Consider the following 18,593-nt stretch of genomic DNA (forward strand, 5'->3'; position numbering starts at 1 on the left):
AAAATTATACCAGTTTTGTTATATATCTATGACAAGGATTTGAAACATTTTGATCAGGATCATTCAACCAAGCAAGATCTCAGGAATACTTTTTTAATCTATCACTTCACAAGCATAAATCATCACAGAACTAACAAAGAAAAATCCAAAGAAAGCCAAAAAGATCTTTTGCACAAAGCTCTGCAGAAGAAAACATTACATACAGCAAAAAGCTACAGTCAGTTCATAGTGTGAATGGCTAACCTGGTAAAAATAAAACAGTTGTTTGATACTTCTTTTATCCTTCCTGTTTGTCTGGGCATCCACACTGCCTCTGCTTCGTAAATCCTACAGCCTCTTAGTTGTACCACCCAACAGGCCCACAAACACTGTCTCCTATTCTAAAGAATCCCCACTTCTGATACAGCAATCTGGGGTCCTAAAGGAAAACTATTATCTCCATCACGCCACGTTGTACTGCATTTGTACATTGCCAAGAATATTTGAAAAAGTATCCTTAACTGAAATTTTAGAACATGACTGCTGAAAGTGATTGGTCATAAACAGGAGCCAGCTATTTAAAAAAATAAAAAAAGGATAAAAGGAAGTATCTTTAAAAAGAGATGCATTTTACCCCCTCATGTATTTTACTGCAAAAAAATCTAATTAATTTGTGAAATTATCACTGTAGGGTATTTGGAACATGAGAGTATCTGCTTCATTAAGGTTATCAGATCAAGGACCTTTCCAGCTCAAAGGCAGATACAAATAACAGGAAAGTAATAAATAAAACACTCAGTGACACAAACCCAATAGACAAGGGATAAGGAAACAATCACAAAGAAGAAAAGGGTTCAGTCACTAATTAATAGGTCATTAAGAAACTAGAGGCAGAGAGCCAGCCTGGACTTTATAGCTGATGATAGGGACATGTGCATGTTGCAGCTTGAATTGCTGCTAGCAAAGTCCATGGTAAAGAAGCAAAAAAGGCTTTTACATAACATCCATAGATGTTTCATTCAGCCACACTGTGAGACGTTCTCCTCTCCGACATGGACTCCCCCCCCAACGTCCCACCCTCTCCCCCCAGGGGCCTCCCAGCTGACCTTGGTCTCCAGGCAGTATCAAGGTGAGGCCCAATCAAGGGAAAGGGAGGGAGAGCCTCAGGAGCACCTATATTCAGGCATAGGAACAGGGGAAGGAGCCAAGGGGGTGTAACTTAGGAGAAGCCCCTCCAGGGCCTCCACAAGTGCAACTGTGCAAAACTTAATAACAAATCTTTCCTTAACTATTTTACCGCATAACCCCTCTCTCTGTCCCACCTGACCCTGTAAAAGTTAGGTGCTAGCAACTGAGCACGACTCACTTTGGGCCAGGAACTGGACCAGACCTCAGGAGAACCCCTTGTGTCTGGGGGGCCAGCAGCTGCAGTGGGTGGAGGTGTCTCAGCAGCAAAATGGGCCATGAAATCAGGTCCCATAAAACCTGAATTTGGGGGCAGCAACTGGTGTCAGGTCTTGGATGAAAGGGTCACCTGCAACTGGAGCAGGTGAAGGTCTCAGCATCAACCACTGGGGCAGGATCACAGCCCATAGGGCCCATGTGCCTGGATGCCAGCTACTAGAGGGACTGGAGCAAAGCTTAACGAAGATCCCAGCACCTCAGCTGCAAAGGAACTGCAGGTCACACAACCCATTTGCCTGGGCACCTGCTGTGTGTGGTGGGGGAATTTATGTTATCCCCAAAAGCAGTGGTGGGTATGGAAGACTACAGTGTACTTAGATTGCTGGCAAACTGACTGAGTAGCAACTGGGAGGTCCAGGATCCAGGCATGGACAGAGGGTTTGTGCAGATATTCAATGGGTCTGCAAGCCTGGAGATGCCCAAGACAAACGTGTTCATTGGTTTGCCAGTGAGGCTCAAGCTGAACCAGCCAGTGAGCAGAACCAAGCACAGGGAGCCAAGAAAGCTCCTGATGCAGCCATGGACAGCAGCTGAGCAGAGAACCCACAATGGTACTGGAGATATCTGTGACTGTGCACCTAGAGAGTGAGAGCAAAGTGTTTTCACCAGTGAACTTCAGTTCTCATCAGATGGAGAGGAGAAAGGGGACTTGTCAGTCTACACTTGGCTTTATGTGAGTCCAGAGAATTCTATACAAGGGTGTTGTTGAGGCAGAAGCCCTAAGAAGAACAATGTGTTCCAGGATGTCAAGCACTGCCTACTGAAAGATCTTGATACAGATCTAGGATAGGGATATTTGAGGGCATTAGGATTTTACTATGGTGGAAAAAAACAAGTAAAAACATATCTCATTATCACTTCTTAAATCCTCTCCCCAAAACAATCCTTTTACACGAGATTCATTTCCTTAGAAAGTGTATTCTCAAAACCAACTTCTATAATAAATACTAAAATCAGAGTATGTTACATGATGCAACTACATGAGCACACTTTATCTGACAGGCAGTAACTAACACTTGACTCTTCTTACTGCCAAAAAAAAAGTTACCTTAAAAGGTTTCAACTTAAAACTTGTAAAATAGTAAGACAATTCCAAAATAAAGGGAACTAGCAACAGCAGGGCAATTAAGTGGGAGAAACACAAAAGATTGTTACTGTTTTTCTTCAGGCTCAATCAACTTTGAACTCATTGCTTCAGTGCCTGAATGCTTCAGTTCAGTGGGTAAAATTACTCTTCTTGAGAGTGGAGAAATACACACTTGAACCCTCAGAAAGAACTGAATCCAGATCTCCCATCTCTTGGCTGAGTGCTCTTATCTCTATTTCTATTGTGTAAAAGGCTATGGGGACCTTGCTTCATTTCTGCTCTACAATGAAATTGGCTATCTTTACCCAAGCAGAACAAGTTAAAGCATCACAATGAATCACAGCCTCTCATAAGGCACTTCTCTGAAAGAGACTGACTCAAGAGAGATCATTACCAGTTAATATACTTTTATGTTTTCTGCTGCCTGACTCACAATATAAGTGCTGCCATCTCACCCTAGCGTGAGTCTGAGTGAAAGGTTCTCAACTCTCCCCCTGTAACACCACAAAGCTTTTCCACTAGCAGCCTCTCAAACAATTGAAACTCTAAGAGCTCAGGTTTAAGGAAAAAAAAAAACACATTAACTAGGTGAGAAAATGATCTGCTTTAACCTTTATATCTTTGCTAGATTTCAAAAGTCTAGTTAAGCTCAGCAAGGGAGGAAACAATATAGTACCAATACAGAGTAAGTGCTAGGCACCATCCATATTTACACCCTATGACTTGCAGCCTGCCCACAGCAGTTACTCTTGAAAGCACACTAGAATACCTAAGGATTCCCATCTCTATGATATTTTATGGGGGAACAACAGTTACTGTGGAAACAGGTCATGTTTCCCTTTCAGGTAAACTTCTTTTAAGTAATAAAACAGTAAATGCTAAAACAGAATTTGATTTAGTGGGGGGGTGTGTTGTTTTTCAGTTTCTTTTTTTTTTAAGAAAAGCAAGCCTCAGGCAGAGCAAAGCCCTAAAGAACTGTGGCAGGATGAGGCACATAAAACTTCTAAGGACTTAGACTGGCTTAATTCAAATTACTTTACTTTTTTAGCATTCCTATAATGTGTGTGCCTGATATGGAAGTGTGTTTAAGACCAAAGTGTAGTGCATAGAAAATGCTCAAGATAAGTATAGCTTTCAAACAAAAGGAAGAGAGTTAAGGGATTTCTGTTCAACAAGAATTTGAAAAACATGAAAGAAATAAAAACATTTTAGGCTGCCACTACTAGGCACAGAGGTGCTATCTACAAAATGCATTAGAAATCTCTTTTTTGCATAATAGGCAATCCAAAGCCCATCCTTTAATACATTAACACTCAAGTTTTTGCCTAGCTGCATCCATTGGTATTTGCTGGAACTGAACCCCATCTGGAGTTGTAATTACAAGTCTTTCTGAAAACCAAAACTGATTTTTAACTGAAATTGAATTTTAATTGAAATATGAACTTTCAAACTTAATTTCTAATGCTCAGTACTTCAGCAAACCTGACACTCACTTCTTATGTGTCAACTTTTCTATGTTTGGTTTGGGGTGTGTATGTTGTTTTGGTTTGGGGGGGTTTTTTTAATAGTTGGTATCCCAGTGGTGTAGTCCTCTAGGAGGGTTGCCTGTCTCTTGGAAACACTCCACCTGTCTTATTTTAATCAAGTTTCTTCACTTCACAGGACTGGATTTTTAAAGAGTGAAGCTAGATTACAAAAATGAATTTTTCATTACACCTGCATGGATGTTTCATTGAAATATGTTGTTAGTTGTTGCTAGGGAGGTCTTCAGCCATAGTATAATAAATTCATATTCTGAGCCCCCTGAGAATCTGCTTCTCTCCCTTTGGGTTCCCACACCTAAATCACTTGTGATGTGCAAACACACACACACTTTTAGTGTGCACATGCTGGCACCACATGCCCACATATCATTCATCACATAAATGTGAAAGCAAACAAGTCTTAGACTGTGATATTTTTCCTGCTCCTGCAACCACTCACCTTACCTTTAACAAATAAAAAAACAGTCACCATATAATTGGCAGCTGTAAATACAGCCCTGCTGCTCTGATCTCCCCCTCCTGGCTGGAAATTTTAGTTCTCAGTGACTTCTTTTCCAGTTACCTTGTTTATTTATTCAATTTACAACTGCTTCATAAAAAACTTAGCAAATGTTTGTAAGCTGAAACTACTTCACACTATGGCATGGGTACAAAGAACATTGCCTTCCTGGAGTCAGAGAGGAAGCACTTCAGATCTCAGTTCAAATGAACCTTTATTGTTGACACAGACACCTAAGCCTATCCTCCAAGCTGTGTTTGAAGCACACTTCTACCCAGTTTACACAAGGCTGTTATTGCCATCAAGAAGAACCTACAGTATAATGAGCAGCACCTTGTTGAGCTCTCTCCTGCTTTTAGGATCGGTCAATCTTAAAAAAACCAAAACAAAGAAAGAAAAAACCAAACAGACCAACCAGCCTCCCAAAGGCTGTAACACACCACTGACTGCTGTGGGTTTCAGCCACAATACAGAAATTAAAGGTACTCTAGCTCTGCTGCCCTCAATGTGGTAAAAGGTATGCAGAAGCCTGAAAGTAGATTTTGTACTTAAACACAAAGTCAAATCTGAGAGAGATTAATCTTTGACTTTCTCTAGTCTGCAAACTAATATGACCTTGTCAGCAATGCAGTATTTTGCTCTTAATGAATAAACTTCTTAAAGTTCTACTACCACAAACAGCATTATAAGATTCTTAGGTTACTTATGCCAACTATGACATAAACTAAACACACTGTATATTTAAGGTAACTTGATGCCTGTATAAACCACAGCTCTGTATGAATCATGTAGCTTCTTTTCCATGTCCCCAGCACTGCTTTTGGAGTGGTCCCCAGTGGTCTTTTTGGAGAAGAGCCTCTGACAAACCTGAGCTTGTAACTTTCACCACATTTTGTAAAAATGCATTTAATTCCAGAGTTTTTAAAACTGACACACAATATATCATTTGCTACATTTGCCCATGTCACTCTTCTGCAAGGTTAAGAAACTCTGGAGGAGGAAAAATATGGCACAGATCTTGTGGCTACCATGCCTACCCATACTCAGACTTCCAGATGTTCTTGTGAACATTTAAGGTATGTTAGAAAAGAAGTGAGAAGTTTCTTAACCTGTCAAGAGCAGAGAACTCCTATGATGTCTTCACTGTCAGACATGGAGGATTGTGTCTGATGTACTGCCCTCCACAGCTTTTCAACGGGTTGCGGAGTTAAGGCACAGAACATTTTCTGAGGTATGTGAGAGCCTTTCATACCCTTCAGAAGGGTCCACAGTCAGGATTAAGCTTCAGTTGTGCAGTTCTCCTTCTGACTCCCAGGAAGATGTAGTTCCCCTTCTCCCTGACTGGGGAAGCTATCCACTGAAGTACAGCAAAGCTGTATACAAACTAGGAAATTAACAAACAAAAACTATACTTAGTGACAATCGCGACTGCATCAGGATATACACATCCACCCCAAGCCTTGAAAGCACAGAAATAAAGAGGGGAAAGACTGCTGCATTCCACCACACTTTTCTGTTGCCTAGGCACTGTTGATAACACACTCTGAAAGGCTTTCACTGCCACCTTTGGTGGGGAAAAAACCCCACACTTCCTGTGCTTTAGGAAGAGCCACCAAAGAAAGTTCAGCACACACTTCCACACATTTCATGCATGTTAATTTACAATGCCTTAACGCTAGAAAGAGTTTAGTTTTTGTGTTGGAGTGCAAATCTAATAGTGATAGGCTGCTGCCTTATCTTTTAGAAATGGCAGTGAAAGCCTTTGGAGTGTGCTACCAAACAGCATCGTAGGCAATATGAAAGTGGAGATGAATATAAAAGTCCTTCCCTCTGACTTTATATTTCTATACTTTACAGTGGGTGGATGGAGGGAGTGTAACCCAATGCAGTCTTAGACAACACCAAATATAGTTCTGTCTGTTAATACTGCTTAGGTAAAATACCTATTATATTCATCAAAACATTATAATGTCTTTGTGGTGTGCAGAAGGGATTGCTACATTATGGCTTGAGCGCTACCCAAAGTTCCACAGCATTTCAACATCCCAACTGTTCTGAAGCAATAATCCACTAGTTAGATCAGCTGGTAACTTGCAAAAATGTGGGTTACTATGCCAGGCAGACGTGAAAAAATTATCATACGCTGAAATCATTCTTGTCTGATTTCTGGCTAAAGATTGTGCATGTTCAAAATGCAGTGAACACCACAGAGAGCGGAACAGATCTGCTCCAGTTTATGACCTCTAGTAGCAACTATTGAGCAATTTACAGGGACTGAGAAGAAAGGAAGGTAAATAATTTAATTTAGAGCTGCATCTAGTATCTTAGTATCACAGAATTCCTTCTGTAAGACCAGTTCTCAAGAAGTAACATTTTAATTTATCACAATGTGAAATTCATGTAAAGAAAGGAAAAAAAACCTACCTCAACTCACAGATGAAACAGGTTCACCCATGAACTTAACTAAATCAAGTATTCATCCCAGATGGGAATTATACTTTATCATCACAGCAATTAACAACAGACTACACTTTTATTCTCCATTTTAGCATGTGACCATCTTCAAGAAACATTTGACCAAACAGCATTTTTAACTTCAGAAGTCCTTTTTTTTAAAGTGCTTTTCAGCTCAAATGTTTACAATGATTTTGCCATTAAATAGGAGTCGCCTGAAGTAATACCTCAAAGGCATTTTCAAAGAAATTCAGATTTATCAGCTCTGGAGCTGAAAGGAGGCTTCCTCACATCTTGTATCTCACACAACATTCTCTGGGTTGAGACTCGAAGCTAAAGAATCAAGGGTCCTTCTGGAACTTGTTACACATCTGTGATAGTACTTTCAACACAAGGTGATCATTGCAATCACACCTGCAATTGCCAATTTTACTTCCAAGAAACACTGACTTTGAGCTCTTCAATCAAGCAGGTTGTTAGCACTCTCCACTGTGCTTCACTTCACAGCTTTCTCTAATGAGCCATTTTCTGCAGTTCCAAAAATCAAGGCCTCATGATGGACACAATTTGCAGTATGTCACCGTTACCAGGATAGTTATATCCCACTCACAATCAGAAACGCTGGCTTTTAATTTAATTTTTGTCAGTATAGGGTATATACACTTAGAACAGTCATTTTTTCACTACAAAGCAAGTGTGAGCTTGGAGTCTGAATGCAGATCAATTACTCTGAATGGGGCCTGAGGGACTCCTAAATGAAATACAGCTTTCACTTTGGAGAAAATGCTTCTTACATTATTTTTCCCTGGACCTGCATAACACATCAACACAGTTCCAACCTTTTCTGTGACATATCCTAAGGCAGCTACTTTTAAGCTGGATTCTTTTAAACTTACATGTATTCTAGTGATTTGTTTGACACATTTTTCTTCTTGATACAAGACTCTTGAGAAAGAGAACTTCTATGCAAATTATCACAAGTATTTTTCTATGCAGATTTAAAGGGCTTTTTTTGCACTTTTAGAGAGCTGCTGCTAGAAATGACGATTCGATACTAATGGCTCACAGCATTAATTTCCCTCTCCTTTCTGACCTCACCTTTTCAAGTCACCATGCAATTCCAATCTGTTCTCAATAGAAAGGCAGTTGATCTGTGATAAAATACCCCAAAACATTTTAAAACTGCCGAACACACACATGCATAGACTAATGATTTTGTTCAGGTAGATGAGGCAAATTCTGTTTTAACAAAGGAGAGATTATTTTGTCCTTACTCATTTTCAAATAAAGGCATGATAACAGTTTAGAAGACCAAGGATTACCAGGGATACAGATAAGACTCTTCAGCTGAAGCCTCACTTGTGCCTGAGTAGTGAATACCAGGTGTATGAGTACTGTGCAAACAAGGACAGGCATCTACTCCTACACTTGAAAACAGGACAATGTGGTACAGAGAAGTTATAAAGAAGTTACAGAACTGAATACACTACTGAAATAGCTTCTGGTGCACTAGAATTCAAGTTACTTCTAGGACTCTTCATAACTGTATCTTCAGTAGATCAAGAATAAGAAAAACAGAGATACCAAAGTTTTGAAAAAATGCTCTAACAACAAACTAGTTTCCATTATCACTTCTGATATGTCTTTATGGAATGACTTGTATAGGTATCTGGCTTTTTAAAGCTCTTTTTAAGTTTGGAACATCCCTGTACACATCATCCTGAAACAACCCTCCAACAGACTTGAGAAAAGACACAAACTTAAGACAATATATTTGGTTGTACTGTTCCTCAGAAAATACTATTAGACTTTCCAGAAAAAGCACAAATGCCCTTCTAGAGAGAAAATACTGTATTTCGAAGGTGGGTGTTGAAGAGATAAAGAGCAAAGAAAGAAGAAGAAGAAACACAAGAAATACAAAGGCAAAAACATTTTTACCTTGGTACAAGCAGCAGTAACTACCTTCTGGGCACTGCTACTTGCACAGCCATTACAATTGCTGATGTGGGAGAAAAACAGTGGTACAGTTGCTGATTTCACACAGCACCTTTTGTTAGAAATTCAGCTAATCCACAGATTAACACGCAAACCACAATAAAAGCAGAATCAAAATTCTTGGAGCTCTACCAAGGTTAGATTGAGTAACCATATCATTCTCTGTATCTGACAAAAAACATGACCTCCAGCAGTAAAAACAAAATCCTGACCAAGAAAGCCAGAGCAAATACCACTGCAAGGGGTTCCTTTCCTCACAATCCCATTTCCATCCTAGTCATATCTTTACATCAAACAAGAAGGACCTACAGAGCTTTCCACCTTTCTAAGTTTTTGGGTTTTGCCCACTCATTTCCTAACATAGGGATCTCTGAATGTTAGATGAGCGCTCACACTCATTTTCAGGAATTTCAGGTATCTTAGCAAAGACTGAAGTATCTTTCACAAAGGTATTAACCTTATCTCCTATGCCTTCTGAGATGAAGCCCTTACTGAATGTATTAAAGCTTTATGCTTGCCCCTTCAGCAGCTGAATGTTCTTTGCAGGGGAGAATGTAAACCAAAAAGATTTCAAGTGTCACCTGCAAAGGCTGTAATACACTTATTCCTCAGGAAAATTATGCAGCCTTTTCATAGTCTCGTGCAAGTTTTCTGCAAAAAGAGAAGTAACTCCACCCCACAGGTGAAGAGAGTTAACCACTTCATGCTAATTCTGGTCATACAGAATAAGTAATCCAGAGTCATCATTGTAAGAGCAGCAATCAGGCTGCCTTCCAAGGAAAACTGAGGCAACAATGATGTCTTGGCTACTTTTGCCAATATATTAAGAGGTTTGGTTCACTTTCTGTGTAAACATTGTTTCTTCCAGGTTACATGTAAGACAAATATTTCCAGAGTTTAATATTTCTGACATTTATTGCCATTCCTCAAAGAATAAATGCCTGCTGCCAGACTTACATTTACCCTTTGCAATCTCTGAAAATACTTTATGTATCCAATGAGGGGGAAAAATAATTGAAAAATGTAATCTCAGAACTAAATTTGATTTACATGAGACTGTTATTCAACTGCCTTGATAGAAACACTTGTATTTATCAGACAATGCCTGGTTTCAGGGCCAGGTAGGATAGGGCCATGAGCAACTTAATCTAGTGAAATAGCTTGGCATCCCTGCCCAAGGCAGAGGGGCTGAAACTGGATGATCTTTAAGGTCCCTTCCAAACCAAGCCTTCATGATTCTATCATTCACTACAACGTCTTTTTCCAACACTTCTACAAAAGAGAAGGAATGAGGCAATGCTCTTTGTATTGGGTTTGCATGGCAAGGTTTTGGCAGCAGTTGGGGGAGCTACAGGACCAGCTTCTGAGAAAAGCTGCTAGAAGCTTCCCCCCTATCTGACAGAGCCAATGCCAGCTGGCTCCAAGATGGACCTGCAACTGGCCAAGGCTGAGCCCTCCAGAGACTGTAACAGTAGTTCTGTGATAATTTTTTCCCCTTCTTAAATGAGTTATTGGGCAAAAGTAATTGCAGCCAGAGAAGAGAGGAGTGAGGATATGTGAGAGAATCAGCCCTGCAGACACCAAGGTCGGTGCAGGAAGAAGGGCAGGAGTGCTCCGGGTGCCAGAGCACAGATTCCCTGCAGCCTGTGGTGCAGACCATGGTGAGGCAGAGCACTCTCCTGCAGCCCATGCAGGTCCATGGGGGAGCAGAGATGCACCTGCAGCCCGTGGAGAACCTCACACTGAAGCAGGTGGATGCCTGATGGAGGCTGTGACCCCATGGGAAGCCCACACTGGAGCAGAGTCCTGGTTGGACTTGTGGCCCTGTGGAGAGAGAAGCCCACCCTGGAGCAGGTTTGCAGGTGGGACTGGCGACCCCAGAGGGAACCCATGCTGGAGCAGGCAAAGAACTTCCCTCCCCGAGGCGGAAGCAGCAGCAGAAACAACCTGTGAAGAACTGATTGTACTCTGCACTGCCAAGGAGAGGAGGAAAAGAACCAGGGATAAAGTTAAGTCCACAAAGGAGGGAGGGGTGGGGGAAAGGTGCTTTCAAGATTAATTTTACTTCTCATTATCCCATTCTGATTTTGACTGGTAATAAATTCCAATAATTTCTCAAATTGAGTCTGGATTTGCCTATGACAGTAATCGGTGAGTGACCTCTCCCTGTCCTTAACTTCCACTCATGAAACTTCCCTTTTAGTTTCTCTCTCCTGACCAGTTGAGAAGAAGAGTCACAGAGCAGCTTTGGAGGGACACCTGACATCCCACCAGGTCAAACCACATCCCTGAAAGACAAGCAAAACATTCCCTAGTACAGCTGTTCTTGAACAAAACTCCATATTCAGGGAAAACAAAATATATTGAGCTGTTTCTTCTTCATCTAGCCAAAGACTTTTCTCTGAGGAAAAGATACTCCATCTCTCATTTATACCACCTGGAGACAAGTCCTGAGAATTCTTCCTGATGGCTGACACTCAGTCCAGACTCAGAACAATGATTTGATCTTCTGGAGCCTAATTGTAATGACTGACGCAAGGGAGTGGGACTCATTTGCTTCTGTGTGCTACCACTTAATATGAAGGGATTACAACATTTAGTGTAACCAGAAAGGGCAAATACCAAGACATGTTAGATAGCCTCTATTACTGTTCAGTTCTATAAACAGCTGATTTACATTTGGCTAAGCATACATGACTATAATGGGGCATTGTAAGGCACATTGATGGAAATTATAAAAGGAATTATAAGGAAATATTAACTGAAATAAAGTACTTTCAAATGTATGTCTGTGTCCAATGGTGAAACCAAGAAATATGTGAAATTATCTGATTCTCAAAGTTTGTAGCCTATTCTTTTCATACTTGAGGATTTCTGTATCTTTGTCAAAAGCACAAAGCAAATTATTTAAGATGAAATTTTCTTGAGCTTAGCCATGTTTTGGCATTTTCTAACATGACTGTCTTCCCCCCCTTATAATGTGTAGAGGATTAGAAACTTAAATAATTTGAATTTGCAGATAACTGGGCCACTGAAATATTCTAAATACACACAGTAACATACTTTGTATGCAATCATATATCTGTGACAATGCATTCACACAAATATGCACTTTATGCACAAAAAAATCACCTGTGTTCCTTCTAGTCTGCAGGACAAAAATTACTGATCATAGCTGAAAAGCTTACCTGGATCTGGGCTTTGTTTCCAGCTGTTATATTAGATATTGTCCAGCATGCTTCCTTTTTGATAGATTCTTTTGGGCTGCTTAGCAAGTGCAGCAAACTCTGCAGAGCTGAGCAATTCAGAATTACCTGAATACAACAGGAAAAACAAAACAAAACACACCATAGAAGAAATTTAGGATAAAGAATCACAGGAAAAAGGAGTACAATGTCTTGAAAATATAAAAAGCATACCCCATTAGATGACCACAGGTTTGTTTTTTTAAAATACTAAATATACACAAATAAAAAAAATCCCACAGCAAGAATTGAATAAATTTTGCAGGAAAACTAGAGAGCAAAACTACCAAGTTTTTCATGTAAGAAGTTACACCTTCATAATGATTTCAATGTGATCTGAAAACAAGACGATACTAAGCACATTATGACCAAACAACAATAAAATTATGGTATTTTCCTGTATTTTTGTACAATTGTAAGCACCAACTACTTCTGTTTCCACATCTGCAGGCACTGCGGTGCAGAGTCTGACCAGTGTTGTATGCAGTGACATTATGAATGAACAATTCTTATTTAAAAAATAACAAAAATTGCAAAAACCCTGCTATTTTACAGTGGAGAAAAATTGCAACAAAATCTCCTTTTCCTAAATGACCAAAGTACAACAGAAAACACCCCAGACCTTGGATGTTACAGGATAGCACCCTTGATGATGTCATGTGTGATAGTGAAAGACTTTTTGACCTGCTAAAAGGGCATAACATAATTCAATAAATGAAAAATGAACAATTTATTATTTTTTTAATTTAATTCTAACTTCCAACAATGAAGCCAAAAATTGAGAGAAAACACCAAGAAGCACAGTAGTTTTGCCTTGTGTGGCAAAAGCAGCACCTTGGATAAAACAGTGTGGTACAGAATTTTACAAGAAATACTCCAGTCAAGCTGAATCATGGTCATGACGTCTGATGATGGAATCTGAGGACTTAATTCCCTTGCTTGCATTACTCCATAGTCTCAAATTCTTTATACTCCCCACTAAGATTAAAATAGCAAAGATTATGGTTCAGGATTTTATCAGGTATCTCCTGGGACAAATTTTTTTTCTTCACACATACTATCCCATAGTTTTAGCCATGTTCAAGCACTGCCAATTGTTATTGGCTGAAAATGAGAGAAAAAGTAAAAGCAAGTTTGTGACCCAAGGTTTTACAGAGAACAGTTCTTGAAGAACTTGTACATTGCATTCATATTCAGAAATGTATCAGCTCTCAAAGCTGGGCTCTTCCTTCTGATTACTGACTTTTACATGCATCCTGTATCACTTTTTAGCATCCAGCACAATCTGCAGGCGGGACTATCAAAAACTATCCTACCTATATAAGTTCTCTAGAATTTTAGGAAAGCTCATGGTAGAGTCCTTGGAAAAATTCATGCACAACAAAAACGCTTAAACTATTTTTAATTAAAATCTAAGATTTATGCAGTATTTAATAACCTGTATTGCATATGAATTAGTGATCCCTTGTGGTTTTATCTTTAACAACATTATGAAATCCCACCTCAATCATTCTTTATGACTGATCTGCAAAACAAATGCCACTGAAAAAAACACAACAATGCCTCTGCAATTCAGCTACACAAACTATATTATAGCAATCAAAAAATCATGTTATCTTCCTCCTAGGAATAAGATGCTGAAACAGTGCCCTGATGCTGCTAACTCATCTTTAACTCTGGTCTCAGAGGCACAGACCTACAGAAGTGTCCCAGTGACAGCCCAGTGCCTCTGATCCACCAGGTTTCCTGCCTTCCAGTTTAAATCCAATACAGGGGTGGGAGTCACTGCCTCCTACCTATGCCTCTCAAAAAAACATGTCCAGACACAGCTACATACCACCCAAAATATGACCAGACATTTGTTTTTCATCATAAATACGATGTATTTTCATCGTAGATATGATAGATTCATCACAGATTGGCAGCAGCACTGAATGAGACAGGCCTTTGATGGCACTACCAGCATACATCACTCAGCACAAAATTCAGCCTAAGAGACACATTTGCTTTAAATAAACAAAAAACATCCCACCCTTGAGAACATTGCACAGCTGCCCACAAATCCCAGACACAGCTACCTAAGAACCATCACCAGTTCAGAACTAAACAGAAAATCGGAAAACCACCACACTTGGAAGCAATTAGTGTCATCAACCTTCACTTTCAATCTTCAAAAGGAACAAGAGGAGGTACTGGTGAACAGGTTACCACAATTAACAGAAAGATGAACTGCAGTGCAACACAAGACAAAGTTCATCCATACCTGGGTCTGGATATCATCTCCTGTAACAATGTTTCCCACAGCTCGTAAGGCAGGAGATACAACTTTGTAGTCATTATGCCTAAAATTGACAAAGAAAAATGTAAGTATTAACCATCTTAAAGCATCTCCAGCTTCACATTCTCAAGGAAGGAACATTTATCAGCCAGGGGAAATCTTCCTTGATAAATATGACTTTCACTACCTAAATCAACTCTGATTTTAAACTAATGGCAATCTTTCTAGAGTTTCTAAATATTTAGACTTTTAGATGTCATGCAGCAGCATAAAAATAAAATATTTAAAGAATAAAAGTATTTCAGAGTACTTCCAAGCATCCTTGGGAGGAAAAAGTAATTATCTTTAACTACAAAATACACTTAATGTAGTATGCACAAAGGCCATGAATGAGACAGAAGAACAGGGATAGAAGTTGTATGTTTAACCCATCAAACCCTGTTTATTATGTTCCATCATCATATGCATCCCCTCATCTTCATTGTTAAATCAGAACTGAACTAGGAAAGGTGAAGTAAAGAATTTTTTTTCTCAAATCAAAACTTCTTTATAAAAAGCTACTTAGAGGCAATATGTTCCATTCATTAATCCAGCAACACATTTGCTGTAACATTAGAGGCCTTAATTGTCTTTTTATTGACATCACTGAAAACCATTATTCCTTGTTCTTAGGCCATGTCCTGACCTTGGATCAGAAGCAATGGCTTTGAACAAGCCTAATCTCTGTCACCCCAACTCTCACAGCTACACTTTACTGACCAAAGTGTGCATCTGCTCTTCTACAGTAAGGGTTGAAGAAATCATTTGTATTTCAAGCCCCTGGTACTGTCAATTCTAGAAAAATGAACTATTCCTTATATTTTTATCTTTGGTATCCTTTAGGTAATTTCCTTGTTAAATAACTATAATATGGACTTCAACAACACAAGGAAAATTCCAATGTATGTTATAGATTTTACAAAAATGTATCTCTTAGGAAACAGCAAAATTAGTACAAGAAAAATTCCATTGATTTTGTTACTCATGACAAATAGAGAACACTGAACAGACAGGTAAAATTAAAATTCCAATCTTGCTCTTTGGATATCACAACATTTCAAGACCTATTTAATTAAACTCCTTATTGTTATAATCTTGATGTCAGGGAAAAGAGTGACGCTTGCTTGCAACAGATTTCTTACATCAGCAGTTCCACAAGTCTTCTGCAGACTCCTGCATCAATCACAGCCTGGATTTTATCATTGGGGCCATCAGACAAATAGGACAAAGCCCAGCAGGCATCAGCTAATACATCTGTATCATTGACAAAGAGCAGCCAGGAAAGCACACTAAGACAAGGTGAAACCTGTAAGACATAAAGAGCAGATAAATAAAATTAAAACAGCCAGAAGACCTATTATTATGTCAGCTGATTTTGTATGTCATTATTGGATTTGGCACAGGCATCTTAAGATTCAATACTCAGATAATTTCAGACCTAGCCAGCACTTCTGTGCATGACTGTAGCTATACAAGCATGGAGAAGCATGTCTCCAGAAAAGCAGCACAGCAACTCTTCAGCCTCTACAGAACAACTGCCAATGAAACTCAGACTTGTCCACTAAGATGTTACTTGTTACTAAAAAGTGCCAGGTGCTGCTCTACAGCAGCCAAGATGTGCAGAATTTTGTCCTGCCATGGGGCAGTCATCTCCAGTACACAAACAGTAACAAAAAGGTACAGGGCAGCTGTGTTAGAACAGTGGTTGTGAATGTCTGCCCAAAGGACTAAACAAAAAACTTCAAAAAACTTCATCTGAAAGAAGGCCATCAAACATTTCAGAATTTCTCTGATGAAGCATTCCTTCTGTTTAGTTTAAGTTTCACCACCCTAAACTAATAATTTGGTTATCACCACTTCACAACACATTTTCTTTCAAGCACCTCTTACCTTGGCAAAATCAGGAGGAGGATTTTTCCCTCTGCAGAGGTTGGACAGAGCCCATACAGCATTTCGGGTCATAGTGAGACGATTCTGTTTTGAAAGCAATCTAAAACAAACAAACAAACAAAAAAAATCCAACCCTTGCTTTTAAAAAAATCAAAGCCAGGCAACCCTGTTAACTGTATGAACCATTAAATCTAACTCTTTTTAACATACACCAGGGCAAAATATGATAGTTTTTTCCTATGAAAACACATCCTAAAGAAAATCATCCTTGATGGCTACTAATACACATGCTAGACACAGGAACTTAGTATCACAACAAGAACAGTAAACATTACACTAAATTTCACTCAAATGCTTAGATACGTGGCAGATTAACAGTCAAAAGAGGTGCAGGAATTGTGACAAAATTATTCTGAGGTAGTTTGAAGAGAACTCTCGTAGCCAAACTGCATTTTTATGTCAGTCTCAGGCTATGAGTCCCACTTTGGCTGAAAGTCAAATGCAGAAAGTCAAGACCTAATCTTCCCACAAGTGTAACAATTCCATTTCTTTTTCTCACAGCCATCTCCCACTGTACCAACGTCTTTATGAGAGCACAGGAGAATTTCCCTGCTGCAGTCTGCAAAGGACAGAGACTGAGCAATTGTAATTTGGACCTGACAACACAAGATGGTGTCATTGGTTCAGCAATAATATGCTTCTTAAGCAGAGGATCACCAAGATAATGAGCAGGCTAGAGAAATGACACGCAGTGGGACGTCAGTGACCTGGATTTGTTCAGCCTTGGAAGGAGATGATGTGAGAGGAGATACAACTGCTGCCAGCAGCACTTTGACAGGTGGATACAGAAAACAGGAAGGCAGATCCTTCTCAAAGGTGCAAAGTGACAGGACAAGAGGCACCATCAGGAGGCAAAACACAGAAAATTCTGATCAGGTATCAGAACACTGCGTTTCACCACGCCATGGTCAAATACTGCAACAGGTTACCCCAGGTAGTTACGGAATCTACTTTTGATGTTCCAAATTTGACTGGTTAAGTAGTTGAGCAATCTAATCTGATCTCACTTGCTATGAAGAAAGGCTTTGACTAGATGACCTCCAAAGGTGCCTTTCAATTTAAATTATTCTGTGACTCTAAAATAAGTCCAGACATCCACCCACACTGTAGAATAAAATAGTTCCAGCTTAGCTGCTTCTAAAACATGTTTGCATTTTAGCTTCATTTAAAGAGTAGTTCAGGAGTCCCCTTTTAAAACTGTGATTAGTCCACAGAAAAAGAAAACAGTATTATTATTCTTCAAGGCAAAACACAAATTTTAGTCATATAATGCACTCAAGCAAAATTGTGAAAAACATATTAAAACAAACTTACTGCAATAAAGGGGGCAAGATATTACAGTCCAAAACATAGTCTCTGCACATAGTGCTGTCTCCAGCAATGTTGCCAAGAGCCCATACTGCCTGCAAGGAAAAACAGAATAATAATTGCTTTAATTCTCAAAATTCTACCAGTTTAACATATGTAATAGAGTTGGGAGATAATCTATTCTCTCTGTTAGGTCCTGGACAATGTACAGAAGGGGAATGCATTCTGGTTGCGTATTACATGTATACACTCCAGCTCATTATATGATTCAGGAATATTTGTGGATATCTAAGAAGAACACCATAACAGCAAACATGTATGTCTCCAAAGATTGTGCAGGCAGACATACCTTTGCTCTGTCCACAAAGTAAGAGATGAGCTCACCTCCACAGGCTTAGGAACATTCTAATTCTACCCTCCTTGTTCACACCTAATCTAAAACCAGATGTTTGTAGCACAGGTCAAGCTTGTACAAGTCTGTAGCTACCCAAAAATGTTTGTGTGGAACAGCCACAAATATTAGCATTTACTACAAAGGCATAACAATATAATAAATATATAATAATATAATATATATATATATAATATATATAATTGTTTACACAGTCATAGATAAAAATGAGCATCTATGTTCAAGATAAATCAATATTCAGAATCAAAGAGTTCAGGTGGGCTGGGACATAAATTCTTTACAATAAAACTATATGAGACAGAACCAGTGTTGCTGATTAAGTCATATGCATGGCAAAAT

The 18,593-nt window shown here is 39.3% G+C and overlaps 1 protein-coding gene across 1 annotated transcript in view; it reads right to left on the reverse strand.

Moving 5' to 3' along the window:
- Positions 1–18,593, reverse strand: part of KPNA1 (karyopherin subunit alpha 1) — a 57,868-nt gene that overhangs the window by 12,745 nt on the left and 26,530 nt on the right. Inside the window, exons 7-11 of the mRNA XM_063148460.1 lie at positions 17,849–17,937; positions 16,475–16,574; positions 15,727–15,890; positions 14,531–14,609; positions 12,211–12,336 (exon numbers count right to left, since the gene is read on the reverse strand). Of these exons, the coding sequence (XP_063004530.1) occupies positions 12,211–12,336; positions 14,531–14,609; positions 15,727–15,890; positions 16,475–16,574; positions 17,849–17,937 (558 nt within the window). The remainder of the gene's footprint in view (positions 1–12,210; positions 12,337–14,530; positions 14,610–15,726; positions 15,891–16,474; positions 16,575–17,848; positions 17,938–18,593) is intronic.

This window comes from Melospiza melodia, chromosome 2 (genome assembly GCF_035770615.1).
Source record: "Melospiza melodia melodia isolate bMelMel2 chromosome 2, bMelMel2.pri, whole genome shotgun sequence".
Classification (NCBI taxonomy): Eukaryota; Metazoa; Chordata; class Aves; order Passeriformes; family Passerellidae; genus Melospiza; species Melospiza melodia.